Below are 16,972 nucleotides of genomic sequence, written 5' to 3'. Positions count from 1 at the left end.
CCAAATCAGACGTGGTACAATTCAATTCGTTCGCTTAACAACAAAAGGGATCCCTAAATTTTGAATTGATGCTTTCCTGCGTTGACGTATTCAAGCCTACACATGGCATCATCATCGTAGGCTATAGGCTAATAATCGGATAAAGCGAGTAGAAAATACGCCTATACCTTGATAGCTACTGAGATAAACATCATATCAAGGCTGCTTATATTCTTATAGGCTTTATGTCACCTAATGTTACTCACCTTGGCCTCTATTAGGTACTTATATGGCTATTACGCGTGAAAATAGTAGGATATCTATCTGTAGGGAACCAAGGGCTTTTATCATATCTTGTCCGTGGTACCTCATACCTATGTTAGAGACCTTATGAGATAAATATGTTATACAGAATTCTAAATCAGTACGTCCAAATAAAGCCTTCATAGCATATACATATAAGATTTTGTTAAGTTATGATATGTGGAATATCCCAGGAACAGGCTTATCAACCAGGATGAAAATTTATGAGAAGGTCGACCCCGAAGCTCAACGACTACGTTCGGGAGTTCTTAAACCCCCGGAGCAGGTATTTAGTTTCCGGGCCTCCACAAGGTCTTGAAATATCTTGATCTTGCTGTTCTCTTAACGCGTGCCACCAGGTGATATTTCTTAAGATCCTTCCTACGCTGCTTACTCAAATATATTCTTACTAACACTGCTGTAGCTGCCATGGTATTACCTACCCTCCAATGTGTTGAGGTCGAACTCAACTGGTGGGCAACTTTGTTAGCTGCAAGAGATATGAGGATGGCGCCTATGCCCCACGCCACGATGGTATATCCCATTAACGGTAGCATGATTGTTCTAAGCGCATGATTAAGGCACATTTGCCTATTCAACCGGAGACTGAATACTATGAAATGTATACTGATGACCCCTATAACAAATCGTTTTTCGGTAACAGTTACTTATTCATGATTCTATATGTAACACTGTGCTATTCATACTCAAGGCGCGTTAAGACTGACTCCTAGGCGTAGGAATGGATGTAGCTAACTGCCCTATAGCACTCTCACGAGTCTTTCATGGCATGATAAACTCATCCGCAGGGCTTGATAAGCTACATGCCATCTATATTGGCTAGACTCTTCGTTAAATTGCCCGTGAAAATGACTACTCCATTGCCATTGAAGGCTAGTAGGTTCTTGGAGCCTTTAGGATCCCCGACAACGCCGTCCGTCGCCAACTCCCGTAGAACATCGATAGTGTCGCCTGGGGTTTTCATTCGGTAAGGGATAACACTCTTCAAATATAAGATGAGGCCAGATACATGGGGCGCAGCCATGCTTGTACCGCTGAGGGAGGCATTATCCTGATTGGTTTTAATCCACGCAGACGTGATAAGCTCGCCTGGCGAGAAAATATCGACCAGTTCACCCCAGTTGCTGAAATGGGAGCGTTTGCGATCTCTTCTAATTGATCCGACGGTGATGGCGGCTGGTGCGGATGCTGGTGACATATTTCGAGCATCTTCATCGTAATTGCCAGCAGATACGACAGTTAACACGCCTTGTTTATATGCTTCTTCAACTGCTCGATTAACAGCTTCTATGGTATTTCCGCCTGCGCTGATATTGATGACTGATATACTCTGACGATTCTCGGCGGTGATGTTGCCAACGGCCCAATGGAATCCTTCGAGAAGATCCGAAGTATAGGATATAGCATTCGCAAAGACTTTGACCGAAACGAGCTTTGCTTTTTTGGCGACGCCACTATAGGATAGTTAGCAATTATATAACTATTGTATACTCGATGTAGCTTGAAATTACTATTTTTTCCCGGCGATAGTACCCGCCACATGCGTTCCATGTCCAACGTCATCTGCGAACACACCAGCTACAGCATTGTAGCCCAAAGAAGCACGATTCTCAAATTCCTCGTGCGTAGTCAGCAACCCAGTGTCGAGTATGTATGCGTATGTGCCTTCGCCAGCAATTGAGTCGTAAACGTAGTCCGTGTTGTTCGCTACCCGATGGGAGAGATCAGCCAAGCCCCAGGGAGCGTCTGTCTGTACCGTGTGCTTCATTAGAGAGATTCTGCCATTATCTTCAATCAACTCTACAGCGTCATCGCTGCTAATCTGGGTGAATGTGTCGCCATCCATGGTACATGAGTAGGCATTCCAGGATCCAATGTTCCATCGCCTTCCCATTTCTACCATTGGCGAGTTGCTGCTGGCATGTATACTAGCTGCCCGCTGTATATGTTGTTCCACAGCAGAAGCGTCCAATCCATCTCTGAGAGTGACAATATATCGCTTGTAGTTGTGATTGAGGTTATCTGCGTCTCGCAGGGTAATTGAACGTGCCGAAACAAGGCTTGATATGGCGGAACCCAAAAGTACTAGTTTTCCAAGACCGACCATGGTAACTCTAGTAATAAAGACCGAGTGGCTAAAGACTAGTCCTAGAGAATATTTGATGGTATGCAGGGCAGGGTCTGCTTTATAGCATATATGCCAGCTAAAAATGAATGGTGTTGCTACGAAATTAAACGATCGATACTGATGAGTAGTTGGTGAAGAGGAGAAGGGAAGGGCACGAAAGAGTGGTAAGGATGAAAAATTAGACCTTAATATTGAAAAGAACGATGATGGTGTTGGTAGAAGTTTCCCACGAGGAAAGCTTCATAAGAAAGGGTAAGTCGAGGTTTTGGAGGCTGGTGGCTTCCGTGGACTTCGTTGGCGTAGTGTATCCATCCACAGGTAGGAAGCGCTTGACGTACATAATAATACACATACGTATGTGCTAGTTACACTATGTTGAGTACCTAGTTCATCAATGTTTTGCTGCTTTCCTCCTCGAGCTCACATGCAGCATGGATATGCAATATATACCCGCATAGTCTAGTTGGTGTCATCCTGTTTGTTTGTCACCTCATTAGGGAGGACTTTCATAATCCGTACGGGTCTTTACTTCCTCCCCCCCTGCTCTACTTCCTGATATAGAGGCTCGAGCAACAGGCCCCAGTCTTCCTTAACATCTCGTTTCAACTCTAAGTTGGTCTTTCGGGACTCGACGACTAGCGTATCGCCGCCTCTGAAGTATGCTAAAACACCCCCCTTGCCATCCATACGAGCTGTAATACGGAAGTAATGCTTGCCCTCTTCGTTAGCTTTCCGGACCGGAATAAACTGGAGGTCGTTCTCTTGACACCAATCCTCTACTTCGTCGCGGAACGTAGGTTCAGGTTTGTCTATAGGCTGTTGCGGTAGGGATATGGGCACGGGTTTCCTGTCTGCTTTCGGCTTATGGGAGTGGATCTTCGGTTGATGCGCAGGGCGCCCGTCCGGCCGAGGAAGTTGATTTTTCGCATCTGCGCCAAGGTCAAGAGCAGTCTCGATCATGGTAGTGCCTTTTTCAAATTCGGCAGAAACGCTTGGGAGAGATGAGATGTCATTAGGTATCGCCTGATCCTTCCACCATTCGAACCAGGCACCAATTTCCTCGTAATTGGCGTCTGCACTGGTGAGCCACTGGTAGAGAATCTCATGCCACATGGGGAACACTTCCGAAACTATGACTTCCCCTACTAGAGACGTAGAGATGACGTCTGTCCATTTCAAAACACCGTTGAGCATTTCGAGGTATGGTTCTTGGTCGCTTGGGTCGACGCGAAAATTAACTCGTAGATATCTGGAGAGACTTGGGAGGAGGTGATGCATAACCAAAGGCCTCCATTGATCCTGTTCCCTGGTTGGGCGAAATACGTCTTTCCACTGCTTGAGACCAGGCACCACGCCCTTGGAAAAGTCCCAAGCGTCAATTAGCTGCCTAAACTTACGCCTCACCTCTCCTACTAGTCCGGTCCCCTTGGGCTCTAAATGATGAACTGGGAGATGCTGAAGCCAGGGAAATAGCCATATGTGCAAGTTCTCATGCCTTTTCCTTGGCTTCCAGCTACTAATTCCAGCTTCGAGTCGCCTTACTACTTGCTCAATGAGCTGTAGACGGACGAATTCGGGTAGAAGCGGTTCCCATTTCTCGAAAAAGTCTAGGAGAGGCGGCGCATCATGAACATCCCAAGTCTGGGAAATAGCCGTCACAAGCTTGGGAAAGAGTATCTGATAGATCATAGCCTCCCAAGGTGTTGTTGATCTTACGTGATGGCGATATGTACCATCAATTTCGGTATCTTGCCACTTTGTGATGGTATTCTGATTGGCGGTTTTAGTGAGGCCTAGTAGTCCCCGAATATCTGAGAGGTCGGAAGCAAAATTGCCCAGGCCTGGATCTTCTAGCGGCTGCCACCCTTGGGTGGCATCCCTTAGGAAAGGATGGATAGCGGAGACCGCGAGGGCGGCCAGTTCTTCGTCGCCGTGGGTCGACGCTGCAGACTCGGCTTTCTTAAGCCCAGATATTACCATGTCCCAATCTCTATCATGAGCAGCTTGGCCGACTCCATCTAAGACAGCCGAGAAAACATTAAGCCCTGCAAAGTTGCTCTCTAGTTCACTAAGCTCCTGTTGGCGCTGAGCTTCCTCCATAGCAAGCCATGCCTTCCGTTCCTCTAGACTTCTCCATTCTTCGACGAAGGCTGCGAGATCACCCTGAGCGCGCCTTGCTAGTTTATGTGCTTCCGTCTGCGTGGCCAGCTCCGTGCCGGCTTTAGGAGTTAATAAACCCGAGCTAGACGTCAGTAGCTTTTGATCTCTCCCGGTGAGATCTAATATCGGAGTAAAGGCGTCTGGAATCTGCAGTCCTGGCGCGGCCTTCTTAATATCGGTAACAGTTAGATATTTCGTCTTGGGCTTCCTTGGGGTGCTCGCGCCGCTGCCGACTGCACTGTCTGAGCCCTTTTTCTTCTTCCTCTCACGCTTCGCCCTTCTTTCTTCTTCATCCGAGTCGACAACATCCTCTCCTCGCATACGGGCTTGCCGCTTCTCTTCTTTACGTTCTTTTTCCGACTTCTCCCTGACGGCACCAAGGCCAACGCCCTGTGGACGCAGGTTTGCTTCAATTATGCCACTTCGTCCCTGACCCTCGGCACCCAGACCTTGCCCTTCTACGTAGCCCATCTTCTCCATCATTCGAGCCGCAAAGGACTTCGCTTTATTACCACTGAAGGCACTCGCCTTAGGAGTTTGGGGTGCTGAGGAAGGGCCATCGTCGAGATTCGCTTTTAGGACAGGTTCGTTTGCGGACGAAGGAACAAACCCTTTCCCAAGTGGTGTACTCCCATCGTATTTCGATTTAAATTTTGTCGGTTTACTCGGCGTCCCGCCAGCGACGGGAATGCTTTGCGACATGGCAGGGGGCGCCCAACCTAGTCCATGTGAGGTGGCGCCGAATCCTAGACCGACTCCCGTCATATCCTCATCCTCATCATCTTCGTCGCTGTCTTCTTGTGTTTGCGAAGGGTTCGGCTTGGCACCTAAGCCAGGCCGGCTGTTAAGCTGTTCTCCATCTTCACCTTCACTTTCCTCCTGGCCTTTATTATCTTCTTCGATAGATTCGTCGTTTAAAGTTTGGTTCAGATCTTCCTGACCAGCGGAAACGAATGCCACATTCTTATGGCGCAAATCTTTTTTAGACTTCCACCTCTTCCCGGGCCCATCATCTTCGCTATCGGACCCGAATATTCCCAGGGCGGCGCTTTCCTTGGCGTTGCGACCGGTTCGTCTTCGTTTGCGAGGGTTCAGGTCGAAGAATTCGTCGGCTTGCGGATTGACAGAAGGCTGTAAGTATTCATCCTCATCCTCATTGTCAGATGATGAAGACGAATAGGCAGCTGCATCAGCCTTGGATATTCTACCCGGATCGAAGGACATACTACTGGGTCGGTTGTATGGGAACTTTTGAAAGAAATGTTGCTTGGTGCATAATATAAGTTATTGTTGATGGACATACGTAAAGAGGTACCTTTACGTGTGTAGGTAAGTATATCGATAAGCCACATGCATTAAAGCGCATGCACTATATGTACCTACTTGATTTATGCAAGTATCTAGGTACCTGAGGTAGGTACATAGGTACTTGATGATATTAATCAGGATATCAAATTAATATTAATATTGAATCTACCTAACATCACAACACCTAGGCCTCCCTATAGCCAATTGACATGATACTAACCATAAGATGGCAATGTTACAAATATCGTAACAGTCATATCAGTAGTTTCGCATAGATGATATTCCACCGTGTCATCGTCCTTTGGAGAAAACGGGTTGGACCATCAGTGTTTCTTAACGCGTTCCATCCATTCCTTGGTCCCTTTGGTACCCTCATGAGCTTTTCTAAACAGCTTCCTCTCCCACTCCTCTAACCCTCTCAAGAATTCTTCACCAGTGCCGACGCCCATATCCTCGGTAGCGCCAGCTTTCCTAGCGTGAAGGGCGATATCAGTGGCTCTCGTAACGAAGGTCCTCCGGAGGATTGCGCATATCTCCCCCTCTTCGAAAACGTCGAGCATGCGGGTTCCGAGGCCGTAGAAATTCTGGGATTGGTCGCGGAGGGGTACGGCTCGAGGATCGGCTTTTAAGGCAGACATGACCTCATTGGATAGCGAAGGAGGGAGGTCGAGGGAGACGAACGAACTTGAATCCTCTTCTAAACTATTTGGCGACCTACTCGTGAGAGCAAGAGGTTCGGCAAGCCATAGCGGCAGGCCGACCGAGGTGCCGGTCTTTAGCGGCTGCGAAGGGTTGTTGTCGAGGTAACCGAGTTCGGGAACCTCCAGCTCGAATTTACAAGGAACTTTCTTGCGGAGAGGTTAGTTAGTAGAATAAAGAAAGAGGGTACAGATAGGGTACTTTGAGTCTTGTCTTGGACTTACTTCAGCATCGGTAAGTATCGCGTCTATGTCGTAATAGGACATGTTGTGCGTACGCCTTTAGAAGTGGATGGAAGAGGCTTCTTCATTCTCTAGCAACTTCTTGGTGGGAGATCTGGATAAGCTACATAACCTACATATAATATTGTAAATATAAATGATTATGCACTTATTAGTTGTACTTAATAGAACATTGAAAGCTGTTGGTGGGGCAAGACACGCTTTTGACGTGCCATGCGTCTTTTAGGCCATGCTTCACGTATGTATGTATATGTAACTCGAACTGTTCGTGAACACTGTGTGGCACCGTATTTAAAATGCAAAACTAGTGCCCATATGTAACGTGAAAGTACATATGTAGGTAATTCCAGATGACGAAATACTGATTGAAAGTTCGTTGTTTGTTGCATAATTATATAATAGCTCCCATGCCCCGCAGTTGACAGCTCGGACATACATAGTAGCTTCCTCGGTCTCTTGTAGCTGATAGAAGTGACTAAAAGTAGGTACCTACATGTAGTTGACATCATTCCCGGCTGTAGTATCGTAACATGAATGGTTGGATTGTTTCCGGTCCGGCAGTAGCAGGGGCCGAGATATCTCTATAACAGTTTCCGGCTGTTTCTCTCTCACAATTTTTCTCTCTCTACTAAAATCTACATAACTTCAACTCCTCCTAACTACCTAAGCTATAAATACAAAATTTTATTTTTTACAGCTTAGAAACCACACGCGGGATTTAGGACTTACATAATAGAGCAATTCAAGATGGCGACGACACTATTCCGAGCAGCTCCCTCAGCCCGAGCAGCTTTGCGCGCTAGCTCTATGAAACCCGGCGTTGCCGCGTTGGCCAGTACCTCTTTTGTCAGAGGCAAGGCAACCTTGCCCGACCTCTCTTGTACGTGGCATACCAATTTATTCATTATGTGCAAGGTCAATTGGCTAATACTAGCTGCGCAGACGATTATGGCGCACTTGAACCCTACATCTCCGGCAAGATCATGGAGCTCCACCACAAGGGCCACCACCAGACCTACGTCAACGGCCTAAACAGCGCGCTGGAGACTATTGAAGAAGCTAAGGCCAAGGGCGACGATATCCAAGCAGCCGCCGCTGCTCCTTTGCTTAACTTCCACGGCGGCGGACACAAGAATCACACTCTGTTCTGGGAGAACCTGGCTCCGAACAATAAGGGAGGCGGTGGTGAGCCCGAAGGTGCTCTAAAGTCCGCCATCGACAAGGACTTTGGCTCCTTCCAAACCCTCCAGAAACAGATTAACACAGCCCTAGCAGGTATCCAAGGAAGCGGATGGGCTTGGCTGGTCAAGGACAAGTCTGCCGGTACCCTACAGGTTATCACCAAAGCAAACCAGGACCCGGTCATTGGAAACTACGTCCCGCTACTGGGCATTGACGCTTGGGAACACGCCTACTACCTACAATATCAGAATCGCAAGGCCGAATATTTCAATGCCATCTGGAATGTCATCAACTGGGGTACCGTGGCTAAGAGGTTGGAGAAGGTGTAGAGCGTGGCAATTTTACCGTAGACGATGAAACGACACGGCAAATTTAAGCCCTTATTACGTGCGACTTTAATATGAACGAATCTGCTGGGTATGAGAGTTTATGAGCGAGTCTAAGCAGGTATTGAGCTAGTATATTTAGGTACATATCAATAAGTACAGTTGTCTTAGTTAAAACGGCTAAGCATGATTTTCAGTAGTTTCTTTCGTCGTTATTAAAGCCGAAAAGCCATTGCCTGCCTTCACAGTCGAAACACATTTCTCCGGACACAGGTTATCTTTCGAATGCAATCATAAGATCAGAGCAAAAAGCAGAAAATTACATTAATGATACAGCCGTCTTCAGGATATGCACCTGAAATACTCCCCTATGGTCTATAGCAAACAATTTTCCTTCCAAGACCACCGGTCGTACGCATACCGCCAACCTATATTAAAAATTATAAGACATAATACCTGTTTCCCCCTGTTAACCTTCACACTGGGATTCTTCATGCAAGACTCCGCCAATGTTAATCATGTCCGCCATAATTTGTGCTTGGTGTAAGATAGGTAACAAGGTCATGTGAGGTAAGTATAAATGGATGGTTTCGTTTATACTACGTTTTTCTCCGATTCGTTGCTGCGATCAGCCATAATCTGCTCGGCAAATTCTGCGCATACTATTTATATCTATTAGTATATTGTTGCGTATAAACTGTAGACAAAAGAAATGGAAAAAATAGCCAAAGAAAGAGAGAATTGTTAGTGGATGGGGTTTCAACTTACGTTTCCGGATACTGGTGCCACCGAGAAGCTTTATCACTGATACATCTTTGCCAATTGCCTTGAAGATCCATCCGCGAATCTCGACGGCGGCGAGCGAGTCTACGCCGAGTTCAGAAATACTCTGACTCGGACATATGGCCTCGATGGGTAGCTGAAGAAGCGTCTGCAATCGCTCCGTGAATGCTACTAGAATAGCCTGAGAGACGGCATCTAGTTCCGTGAGGTTCGCGATAGTATCCTTGAGACTTTTGCGTGTGCCTATCGTGGCAGCAACTGCGTCCTCAGTCTCCGAGCGGGTGAAGTGGACGAATCTGGGGTCCTGATGCCAATGCAAGGGGTTTGGGTCAGAAGGATCGAATCGGCGAAGGCCGGTCGTAAGGTCCATTGGAGCCGCCTGTCCGGAACGGCCCGTGATGACGGCCTCGAGGAACATATGGTGGATGTCACGCTCGGAGATTGGCGGATATCCCTCGCGTTCTAGGCCGGCATACAGCTCTTCCTTCTCTCGCTGTAGAAAGCCGAGACCATAAATGACGCCGATGTTCAACACTGAGCCCGCAAGCCCAAGATGACGTCTCATACCTGCCAATCCGTTCATGTACATATTGGCCGTGGCATAGTTAGATTGGCCCGGGTGGCCACCGATGGCGGCGAAGGACGATGTCATTATGAAGAACTCGAGATTGGGGTCGTTAAAGACGGTGTGTAGGTTCTGAGAACCAACAGTTTTGGGACGTAGTACTCGTTCCCACGTGTCAACATCCATCTGCGCGAAGACGCGATCATCAAGAACCATAGCACCATTGGCTACACCGCCGACTGGAGGCATGGACTGGGATAGGCCGTCCTTGAATGCCTGCACACTTGCGAGGTCGGCGACATCGCACTTGCGAACTTCGATCTTAGCATCATAAGATTGCGATAGTTCTCCTATCCACTTGGGATCCGTCTTTGGATTGCGACTCGCCAAGACAACGTTGCGGGCACCATACTTGAGGAGCAGATAGCATAGGCTCTGTCCAAAGTCTTTGGTCAGCCCTACCAGTACGTACGTCCTATCTGCGCGGAACAGTTGCTCCGTGATGAAGTGCTTAGTAGTGAGCTCAGCGTTACGATCAGCTCTCCAGTCAATGACGCGGAATAGCGACGACGGAATCTCGGTGCGTGATTGCAGGACCGAGAGAGGGACAGCATCGAAGTCCACACGTCTGTGCGGGTTGGTAATATTTGAACCTAACGCTCTGATAACCGCCACTTTCCAGCCAGTCTTCCAGAAGTAGTCCTGTTTGGTATTCGCCTGGGAGGTGTTTTGAGGGCCTAGTAGAGTGCTACGAGAGTAGTAGTTGCAGTTATTCGGGAGCAAGTCTGAAATTTGCTGTGATAACTCGGTACGTTCCTGCGATTGCAAGTCAAAGACGACCGCACCCGATGGTGGGAACATGCCCTTGATATCCCTAGCTGATACATGTGGGTGTAGAAACAAAGGACCATGCGCGCCACCTTTCTCTGAATACGTGGTGGTATAGCAAGTTACATGACTTGCCGCAACTTCCTTTACGCACTCAATAAGCAGCGGATCGGCATCGATAAGAATGACACGTCGCTTTCCAGCTTCAGCTGCAACCATGTCGGCCACCAAATATCTCATAGAGAGCGAGATTAAACGAGGTCCAATATTGGCACCTGGCCCGATGGGATGCACTTGCTCCTCTAGCAGTTGAACATAGGAAGTATTGTTCTGAGCCATGGCCATCACACATTCTCCGGTAGTCAGGTCTTGACCAAGGCACATATAAGCCATATCCGAGCTGTTGAGACTTAGAGCTACTACCGAGCTGTAATCTAACCGGACTGAGACCTGGTTAAGGTGTCGATTCTGAGCACTGGCATGTTGAAGTTTAGTCTCATAGCGGACTAGGCCGCTAGGAAGAGCACATGGGATAACTTCGATAGCCTCCCTGAGCGTGTTTCCATGGTTTGAAACCACGCGCCGCATGGAGTTGACTCCGTCATTCGACGCCTTCAGGGGTACAACACGAGGAATCATGCGTCTCTCGTTTTCAATATGGATTTCTCGCTCGTCAACTCGGAGGGCGTCGGTGTCATCTTTATCCGTCATCATAAGGCGGATAAAATTGTCAGCTACAAGATCCCCAGATCCAACGATTTGATCTAGATCAAGCATCTGCAAGGTTAAGCTAGGAATTTCGGCCGAAACTGTACGCGTGAATCCAAAGGTGGCAGCGTGGTCAGGATTTCCAAAACGTGCATTGAACGTGAGCCACATGACCTTCATGTTGGGTTTGAGTAGCTCTCGGAGTCGATCAAGGGTTCGTTGTGTCATGTTCGACATCAGTGGCTTGTCAAGATCTGTTAGAATGACAGCAGCAGTACAGCCACTCGTGACATCTGAATCGACATTGTCAAAAGTAGCTCGGAAGGATACTTTATTGCACAGAGGCAAGAGACGTTGTGTTAATGTCTTAGCAATAGGAGTGCTAGATGGACCATTACCGCCAATGACAAGAAGATGGTCTGCGATAATGCTGCCCTCAGTTCTCGTTGGTTCCTTCACAAGCTCTAGCTCGGGGGAGGTCAATTGTCGGACCATTATTGAGTATCCCGCATAGTATGACTGGTTGCAGTGTTTTGCGACCTGTACGAAACCATGAATATCGAGAGCATCCGGCCACTGGGGTGGCGTTTGCGCCTCGACTCTATCAACCCGGCCCTTTGAAGTTTGAGGTAGTCGGTATTTCACCTTGCTCTTAGGGAACTGTACGACAACCAAGAAACCCCCTGGTCTCATAACAGCACGTATATTCTTCAACATTCCCGACGCGTGCTCATTCTCAAGTTCTGATGCCGATAACAAAACCAAATCGTAAACATTCTCCGGTCCAAGCTGAGTCTTGAGGTCCCTTGCGAAATCCAGTGATGAACGAATGAGTTTACCTGAGGATCCTTCCAGTTTGACATGCTGGCCGAGGCTCTGGGCCGTTTTAGTACCGATAGTGAAGGAAGAATATGACGAATCGAGAGCTGACAAGACTTCAACAAGAAGTTCAACCTCCTGTCCGGCTAAACTGAGGATATTCATCCTGGCGTGTTGGTGAGCAATCTGCTTCGCAATCCGTCCCACGTGTTGGTGGGAGTAAGTCAGGTAGTTCGTCTCGCCAGCAAGGGCTTGGATAACATCCAACACGAAGCCCGACTCATAATTTTCAAGCGTGCGAAGCAAGTTCAAACGATCGTAGTAGTTTGAACATTCCACGAATTTGTCGATAATCTCTTTCGTGTCAGAAGACCAACATTCAGGACCTATAGTCCCCAGAATTATTGGGAACAATTTTGCCAACTTCTCATAGTAGATATTGAGATCCGATGACTGCGCATGGGCACCATAGTGTCGTCTGACAAAAAAAGTAGCTACCCGCGCACAACTCTCCACGAGTACCGGATCGTGTGGACTGTACGTGATAGTAGACGCCCCGTCTGCGCGAACGATCTCATCGCTGGGGTCCGTATCCATGACAGTGTGGAGATATAGCTCATAGTCATCCTTTGGTTGAGTGTGCGCCAAAGCGGCAACTGTCAGTCCTTCGACTTGAATCTCCATGTCTTTATTCTCGTTGAATATACTTATTTCAACAGCGAAAGTAGCCTTAGTGTCAGCCATCGAGGGCTGGACATCAACCAAGTGAGTATCTACAATCAAACGATCGCTTTCGCTCGTCGTCAGGTTAAAGCGCACTCGATCGATATGTACGGGGAGGAAAGAAGTCCAAAGGGATCTGTTGAGCTCCAATGTCAGTTGAAACGAAATGTAAAAGTTATGGCGCTATATGGGGGACTCACTTATCACCTGGGAAAGCATATGTCAAAAATGCTGACTGGAAACAACTGTCGAGCGTGGCAGGACTAATCGGTAGTGCCGTAGTGTCCTCCGCATGGTAACGCTTCAAGGTTGCGCTACAGTAGTTGTAACGACGTTGGATGGATTCCAGCGCTTTGAATGGCCCAGTATACACCAATCCAGTTTCCGCCATCATCTTATAGAAAGACTCAGGGGTCGCACTGAACGCCTCCGACTCAGAAGCGCATCGAGAAGGCAAAGCACCCAGAGTCGGCTCACCTAGGTACATCTTAAGGTGTCCGACCATATTCAATCGCATAGTTGTCGTCCCGTCCGCAGGGCATGATACCAAACTGAAGTCCGCTTCCACTGTTGTATTCGCACTTCCGCCCTTGCTCTGTGGGAGGATGTTAAGAGTGAACATGACTTCGACGCCTGCAGACTCGCGTTCGATATTGATTCCGCTCAGAATCTGTAAGTCGTGAAGTTCAACCAACGAGGCAGGTCTATCTTTGATGATGGTACGCGCTGCGTCTAGCGCCATAATGCAATATGCCGAAGCGGGGAGAAGAGCATGGCCCTGAAAGCTGTGATGCTCTACCCAGGGTAACTTCTCCAGTCTCAGTATATTGCGCCATCGTAGTTCGTGCTCATTATCGTCTCTGGTCCGAGCGCCGAGCAACTCGTGTGGCGGGGCGGTCTTGTAATGGAATTGACGCGAAATTCTAGATTCTCGATGATAAACCTGCGAGTGATCCCATGGATACGTGGGTAAATCGGTCAGACGTGTGTTGAGGACGCTATATTCGGGTGAGTTCGCAATATATTTCCGAAGATCAGCTCCTTGAGTTCCATAATGAGACCACAAGGCTCCGAGAAGTTGAGCAAAGGCCAACGAGTCGTCTTTATGTCGTTCTAGCGGACTCAAGTAAAGAATGTCGTGCCCGAGAGACTTTGCAGTCTGCGAGAAAGGCCCTTTAAGAGCTGGATGAGGACCAACTTCCAAGGCACAGTCGAATGGGCCTTGTTGCGAAATCGCGTTTGCGGCGGCATCGTAGAATCGTACCATGTTAACCATATTGTCTTTCCAATAGCCAATATCAAGCTCTTCTCCCTTCATAACTCGGCCATGGACACTAGAAATCCAGATAACTTCGTTACCTTGTCCAGCTGGCACAATCCCGCTGCCATGCAGAGCTTCGACATATTTGGTCCCGGATTTGAGCATATGGAACGAATGATAGGCCGAGTCGACGCGAAGTACCCTCGCGAATTTCAGTTCCTTAGTTAGCTCCTCATGAGCCAAGCGAATCGCTTCGACGTCACCTGAAAGCGTAACACTGGACGGTGCATTACTCGCTGCAATCTGCAATCTGCCTTTGAACATGGGATTTTCGCAAAATTGCAAAGCTTCGGCCTCGGAGATTCCTGCTGCAAGCATTCCGCCCCTTTGACCATCCTTACCACCGGCTAGATGTGCAAAGTAACCTCGATAGTAGGAGATCAATATCGCATCCCGTGCTGAAAGCCTTCCTGCTACATATGCGGCCGCAATCTCCCCGGAGGAGTGTCCGATTACAGTGTGGAAGTCAATTCCCAAGCTTCGTAAAAGGTTTACCAGCCCTATTTGCAACGCGGTACAAAGAGGTTGAGATACGGCGGCGATATCCACACGAGATTCACTCTCCTCCGCCAGAATCTGCTCTTCCAGTGTCCAACTAGGGGGGTGAGGACAAGAACGCAATACCTCATCAAGGCCATGGATAGAATCGTAATATACTTTACTAGTATAAAACAGAGACTTAGACATCGAAGCCCATTGTGCACCTTGGCCGGTGAATACGCCAATAATCTTCGGGCGCTCGGCCGAAGTGGCACTCCGAATCCCTACGATGCTCGATGTTGGCTTAAGAATATTCTCCAGAATCTGAAGCGCCTGTGCCGATGAGCTTGCCGATACTGATGTTCGGTATGGCAAAGCTGTTCGACGGGAATATATACTCCAAGCTAGTTGAGCGTGGTCAACATCTGGGTGTTGTAGAATGTAGTCTCTGTAAGATGCGACGACAGCTTGCAGTGATCTCTGTGAGCCAGCGGATAGGAGAAGAGGCAAATAGAGTGAAGTATCCCTAACTTTCGCTATTGATTGCATACTTCCCGACTTTCTTCCGGACGACTTCGACTTCTTTCCAGCATTCTTCTTGTAGAGTGCATCATGAATCAGTGGTTCGTAAGATTCGACGATTACGTGGGCGTTGGCGCCTCCGAATCCAAATGAATTAACACTCGCCCTTTTTGGCTGACCAATGGGTGGGCGAGGCCAAGGAATCAAAGATGTCGGCACGTCAAGGCGCTTGCAAAAGGGTTTGACAGTAGGGTTGATTTTGTCGAGATGCAGATTTGGTGGGACAGCATCGTTCTTCATAGCTTCAACGACCTTGAGCAATCCAGCCAGCCCGGCTGCGCCCTCGGTGTGCCCAAGAACAGTCTTGACCGACCCGACTAATAAGCGTTTAGTCTTAGAAGCACGAGTGAGGCTTGTGCTATCGTCGAAGAAGGCATTATAAATTGCTTCAGCTTCTCTAGGATCTCCGGCGGGTGTACCGGTACCGTGAGCTTCGAAGTATTGGCAATGGTCGTCAGGTTCCAGCGAATTCAAGCCTGTTTTCTGATAGGTATCTTTGATAAGTGTCGTCTGGGCCTGAGGATTTGGCAACGTAATACCCTTCGTTCGTCCGTCTGAGTTTACTCCAGTATCGCGGATAATTGCGGTGATCTGATCGCCCTCCGCCAAGGCTCGAGAAAGGGGCTTAAGAAGAAAGGCGGCAACACCCTCTCCACGTGCGTAGCCGTCAGCTGCTGCATCCCACATCCGGCTTTTACCTGTAGGACTCAGCATGTGTAGACTGGACTCTACGAGGAATTGCTCCGGGGTCATCATTATATTTGTGCCTGTTACACACGCCATAACGCTTTCCCCTGAACGCAAGCTTAAGACAGCCTGATGGAGAGCCACCAAACTTGAGCTGCAGGCGGTATCTATTGTCATAGATGGACCTTGGAAGTTGTAGAAGTATGAGATTCGGTTCGAAATAATCGAACGAGCATTACCAGTTGCGTAATACTGGCTTGTGAACAGGTCGTCACGCTGAGATAGGGTGTCGTAGTCGGCAGTCATCACACCGGAGAAAACAGCGACATTCTTCCCAGAATATGTGTTCAGAGTGTATCCAGCTGATTCAAGGGCCTCATAGACGACTTCTAGGATTAGGCGTTGCTGAGGGTCGACAGCTTCTGCCTCCTTTGGCGTGATATGAAACATACCAGCATCGAAGACACGGTGATCTTGGTCTAGCCAATATGCTTTGATGGAATTTGTTGTACCATGGTACTCTCCGTCGGGATGATAGAAGGCCGTAGCGTTGAACCTCTCAGGGGGTACTTCTCGGGAGAGATCCGGAGCCTTGCAAAGCACCTCCCAGAGCTCTGTTGGTGACGTAGCGCCACCAGCAAAGCGACAACTTACGCCGACAACCGCAATTGGCTCAGCCAGGGGCTGTTTGTATGCCATCGTCTCGACTCAGGCCAACCTAAATGGACTACAATGTGTGTGTATTGTGTCACTCCGGTACAATTGATGTGAATGTGATGGAAAGGCAAAGAATAAATAATGGAAGAGGGGGTCAAGGTGTCTACAAAATAACAGACGGAAGAGAAACGAGTGTTGGAATATTTAATTTGTGTGTTTTTGTGCGTGTGTGTGTGGTGTGGGAGTAAATACAAGTTTACAAATGTGTAAGTGACAATTGTAGGGCAGAGAATTTATTGACACTGAATGGGGCAAATGGGAAGTCGGGTTCTTTTGGTTTAAAAGAGGAAAGAGTGACAATGGGGCGTGACGTGTTGCTATGGCGAGGGCTGCTGGAGAAAGTGACTTGCTAGTGATTCAGAATTCTAACTCGAGGAAGAACTAACGAAGAACTAACGAAGGAGACGACTG

The 16,972-nt window shown here is 48.2% G+C and overlaps 5 protein-coding genes across 5 annotated transcripts; 1 reads left to right on the top strand and 4 right to left on the bottom strand.

The window, feature by feature from the left end:
• Positions 1-985: 985 nt before the first annotated feature.
• Positions 986-2,509, bottom strand: F5Y00DRAFT_144171 (oryzin precursor). The gene is made up of 2 exons (XM_048004398.1): positions 1,815-2,509; positions 986-1,757 (listed from the first exon to the last, which is right to left on the bottom strand). The coding sequence occupies exons 1-2, from the start codon at positions 2,408-2,410 to the stop codon at positions 1,103-1,105; spliced, it is 1,251 nt and encodes a 416-aa protein (XP_047862464.1). The 5' UTR covers positions 2,411-2,509; the 3' UTR covers positions 986-1,102.
• A 360-nt stretch (positions 2,510-2,869) lies between these two features.
• Positions 2,870-5,860, bottom strand: F5Y00DRAFT_144169 (TFP11-domain-containing protein). The gene has a single exon (XM_048004397.1). The coding sequence runs from the start codon at positions 5,813-5,815 to the stop codon at positions 2,957-2,959; it is 2,859 nt and encodes a 952-aa protein (XP_047862463.1). The 5' UTR covers positions 5,816-5,860; the 3' UTR covers positions 2,870-2,956.
• A 173-nt stretch (positions 5,861-6,033) lies between these two features.
• Positions 6,034-7,190, bottom strand: F5Y00DRAFT_243875 (DNA replication complex GINS protein PSF3). Its single transcript, XM_048008740.1, has 2 exons — positions 6,823-7,190; positions 6,034-6,747 (listed from the first exon to the last, which is right to left on the bottom strand). Exons 1-2 carry the CDS (start codon positions 6,862-6,864, stop codon positions 6,223-6,225), a joined length of 567 nt encoding a protein of 188 aa, XP_047862462.1. The 5' UTR covers positions 6,865-7,190; the 3' UTR covers positions 6,034-6,222.
• Positions 7,191-7,256: 66 nt separating this feature from the next.
• Positions 7,257-8,547, top strand: F5Y00DRAFT_243872 (iron/manganese superoxide dismutase domain-containing protein). The gene is made up of 2 exons (XM_048008739.1): positions 7,257-7,720; positions 7,783-8,547. The coding sequence occupies exons 1-2, from the start codon at positions 7,588-7,590 to the stop codon at positions 8,349-8,351; spliced, it is 702 nt and encodes a 233-aa protein (XP_047862461.1). The 5' UTR covers positions 7,257-7,587; the 3' UTR covers positions 8,352-8,547.
• Positions 8,548-8,552: 5 nt separating this feature from the next.
• F5Y00DRAFT_271991 (ketoacyl-synt-domain-containing protein) lies at positions 8,553-16,730 on the bottom strand. The gene is made up of 3 exons (XM_048012894.1): positions 12,975-16,730; positions 9,117-12,910; positions 8,553-9,010 (listed from the first exon to the last, which is right to left on the bottom strand). The coding sequence occupies exons 1-3, from the start codon at positions 16,541-16,543 to the stop codon at positions 8,943-8,945; spliced, it is 7,431 nt and encodes a 2,476-aa protein (XP_047862460.1). The 5' UTR covers positions 16,544-16,730; the 3' UTR covers positions 8,553-8,942.
• Between the last annotated feature and the right edge of the window lie 242 nt (positions 16,731-16,972).

This window comes from Daldinia vernicosa (genome assembly GCF_022497035.1).
Source record: "Daldinia vernicosa strain CBS 139.73 unplaced genomic scaffold F5Y00scaffold_43, whole genome shotgun sequence".
Lineage (NCBI taxonomy): Eukaryota > Fungi > Ascomycota > Sordariomycetes > Xylariales > Hypoxylaceae > Daldinia > Daldinia vernicosa.
Note: the sequence above shows the minus strand (reverse complement) of the source record. Positions and strands in the feature narration are given on the sequence as shown.

What these genes read in the sequence shown, in the direction of transcription:
- F5Y00DRAFT_144171 (XM_048004398.1), bottom strand. Translation starts at nt 2,410, where the DNA reads ATGGTCGGTCTTGGAAAACTAGTACTTTTGGGTTCCGCCATATCAAGC. An exon ending in ACTATCGCCGGGAAAAAATA is followed by an intron (nt 1,758 to 1,814) that starts GTAATTTCAAGC and finishes ACTATCCTATAG; the next exon opens with TGGCGTCGCCAAAAAAGCAA.
- F5Y00DRAFT_144169 (XM_048004397.1), bottom strand. Translation starts at nt 5,815, where the DNA reads ATGTCCTTCGATCCGGGTAGAATATCCAAGGCTGATGCAGCTGCCTAT.
- F5Y00DRAFT_243875 (XM_048008740.1), bottom strand. Translation starts at nt 6,864, where the DNA reads ATGTCCTATTACGACATAGACGCGATACTTACCGATGCTGAA. An exon ending in CGATACTTACCGATGCTGAA is followed by an intron (nt 6,748 to 6,822) that starts GTAAGTCCAAGA and finishes CCTCTCCGCAAG; the next exon opens with AAAGTTCCTTGTAAATTCGA.
- F5Y00DRAFT_243872 (XM_048008739.1), top strand. Translation starts at nt 7,588, where the DNA reads ATGGCGACGACACTATTCCGAGCAGCTCCCTCAGCCCGAGCAGCTTTG. An exon ending in AACCTTGCCCGACCTCTCTT is followed by an intron (nt 7,721 to 7,782) that starts GTACGTGGCATA and finishes CTAGCTGCGCAG; the next exon opens with ACGATTATGGCGCACTTGAA.
- F5Y00DRAFT_271991 (XM_048012894.1), bottom strand. Translation starts at nt 16,543, where the DNA reads ATGGCATACAAACAGCCCCTGGCTGAGCCAATTGCGGTTGTCGGCGTA. An exon ending in TATGCTTTCCCAGGTGATAA is followed by an intron (nt 12,911 to 12,974) that starts GTGAGTCCCCCA and finishes GGAGCTCAACAG; the next exon opens with ATCCCTTTGGACTTCTTTCC. An exon ending in TGGCACCAGTATCCGGAAAC is followed by an intron (nt 9,011 to 9,116) that starts GTAAGTTGAAAC and finishes AGATATAAATAG; the next exon opens with TATGCGCAGAATTTGCCGAG.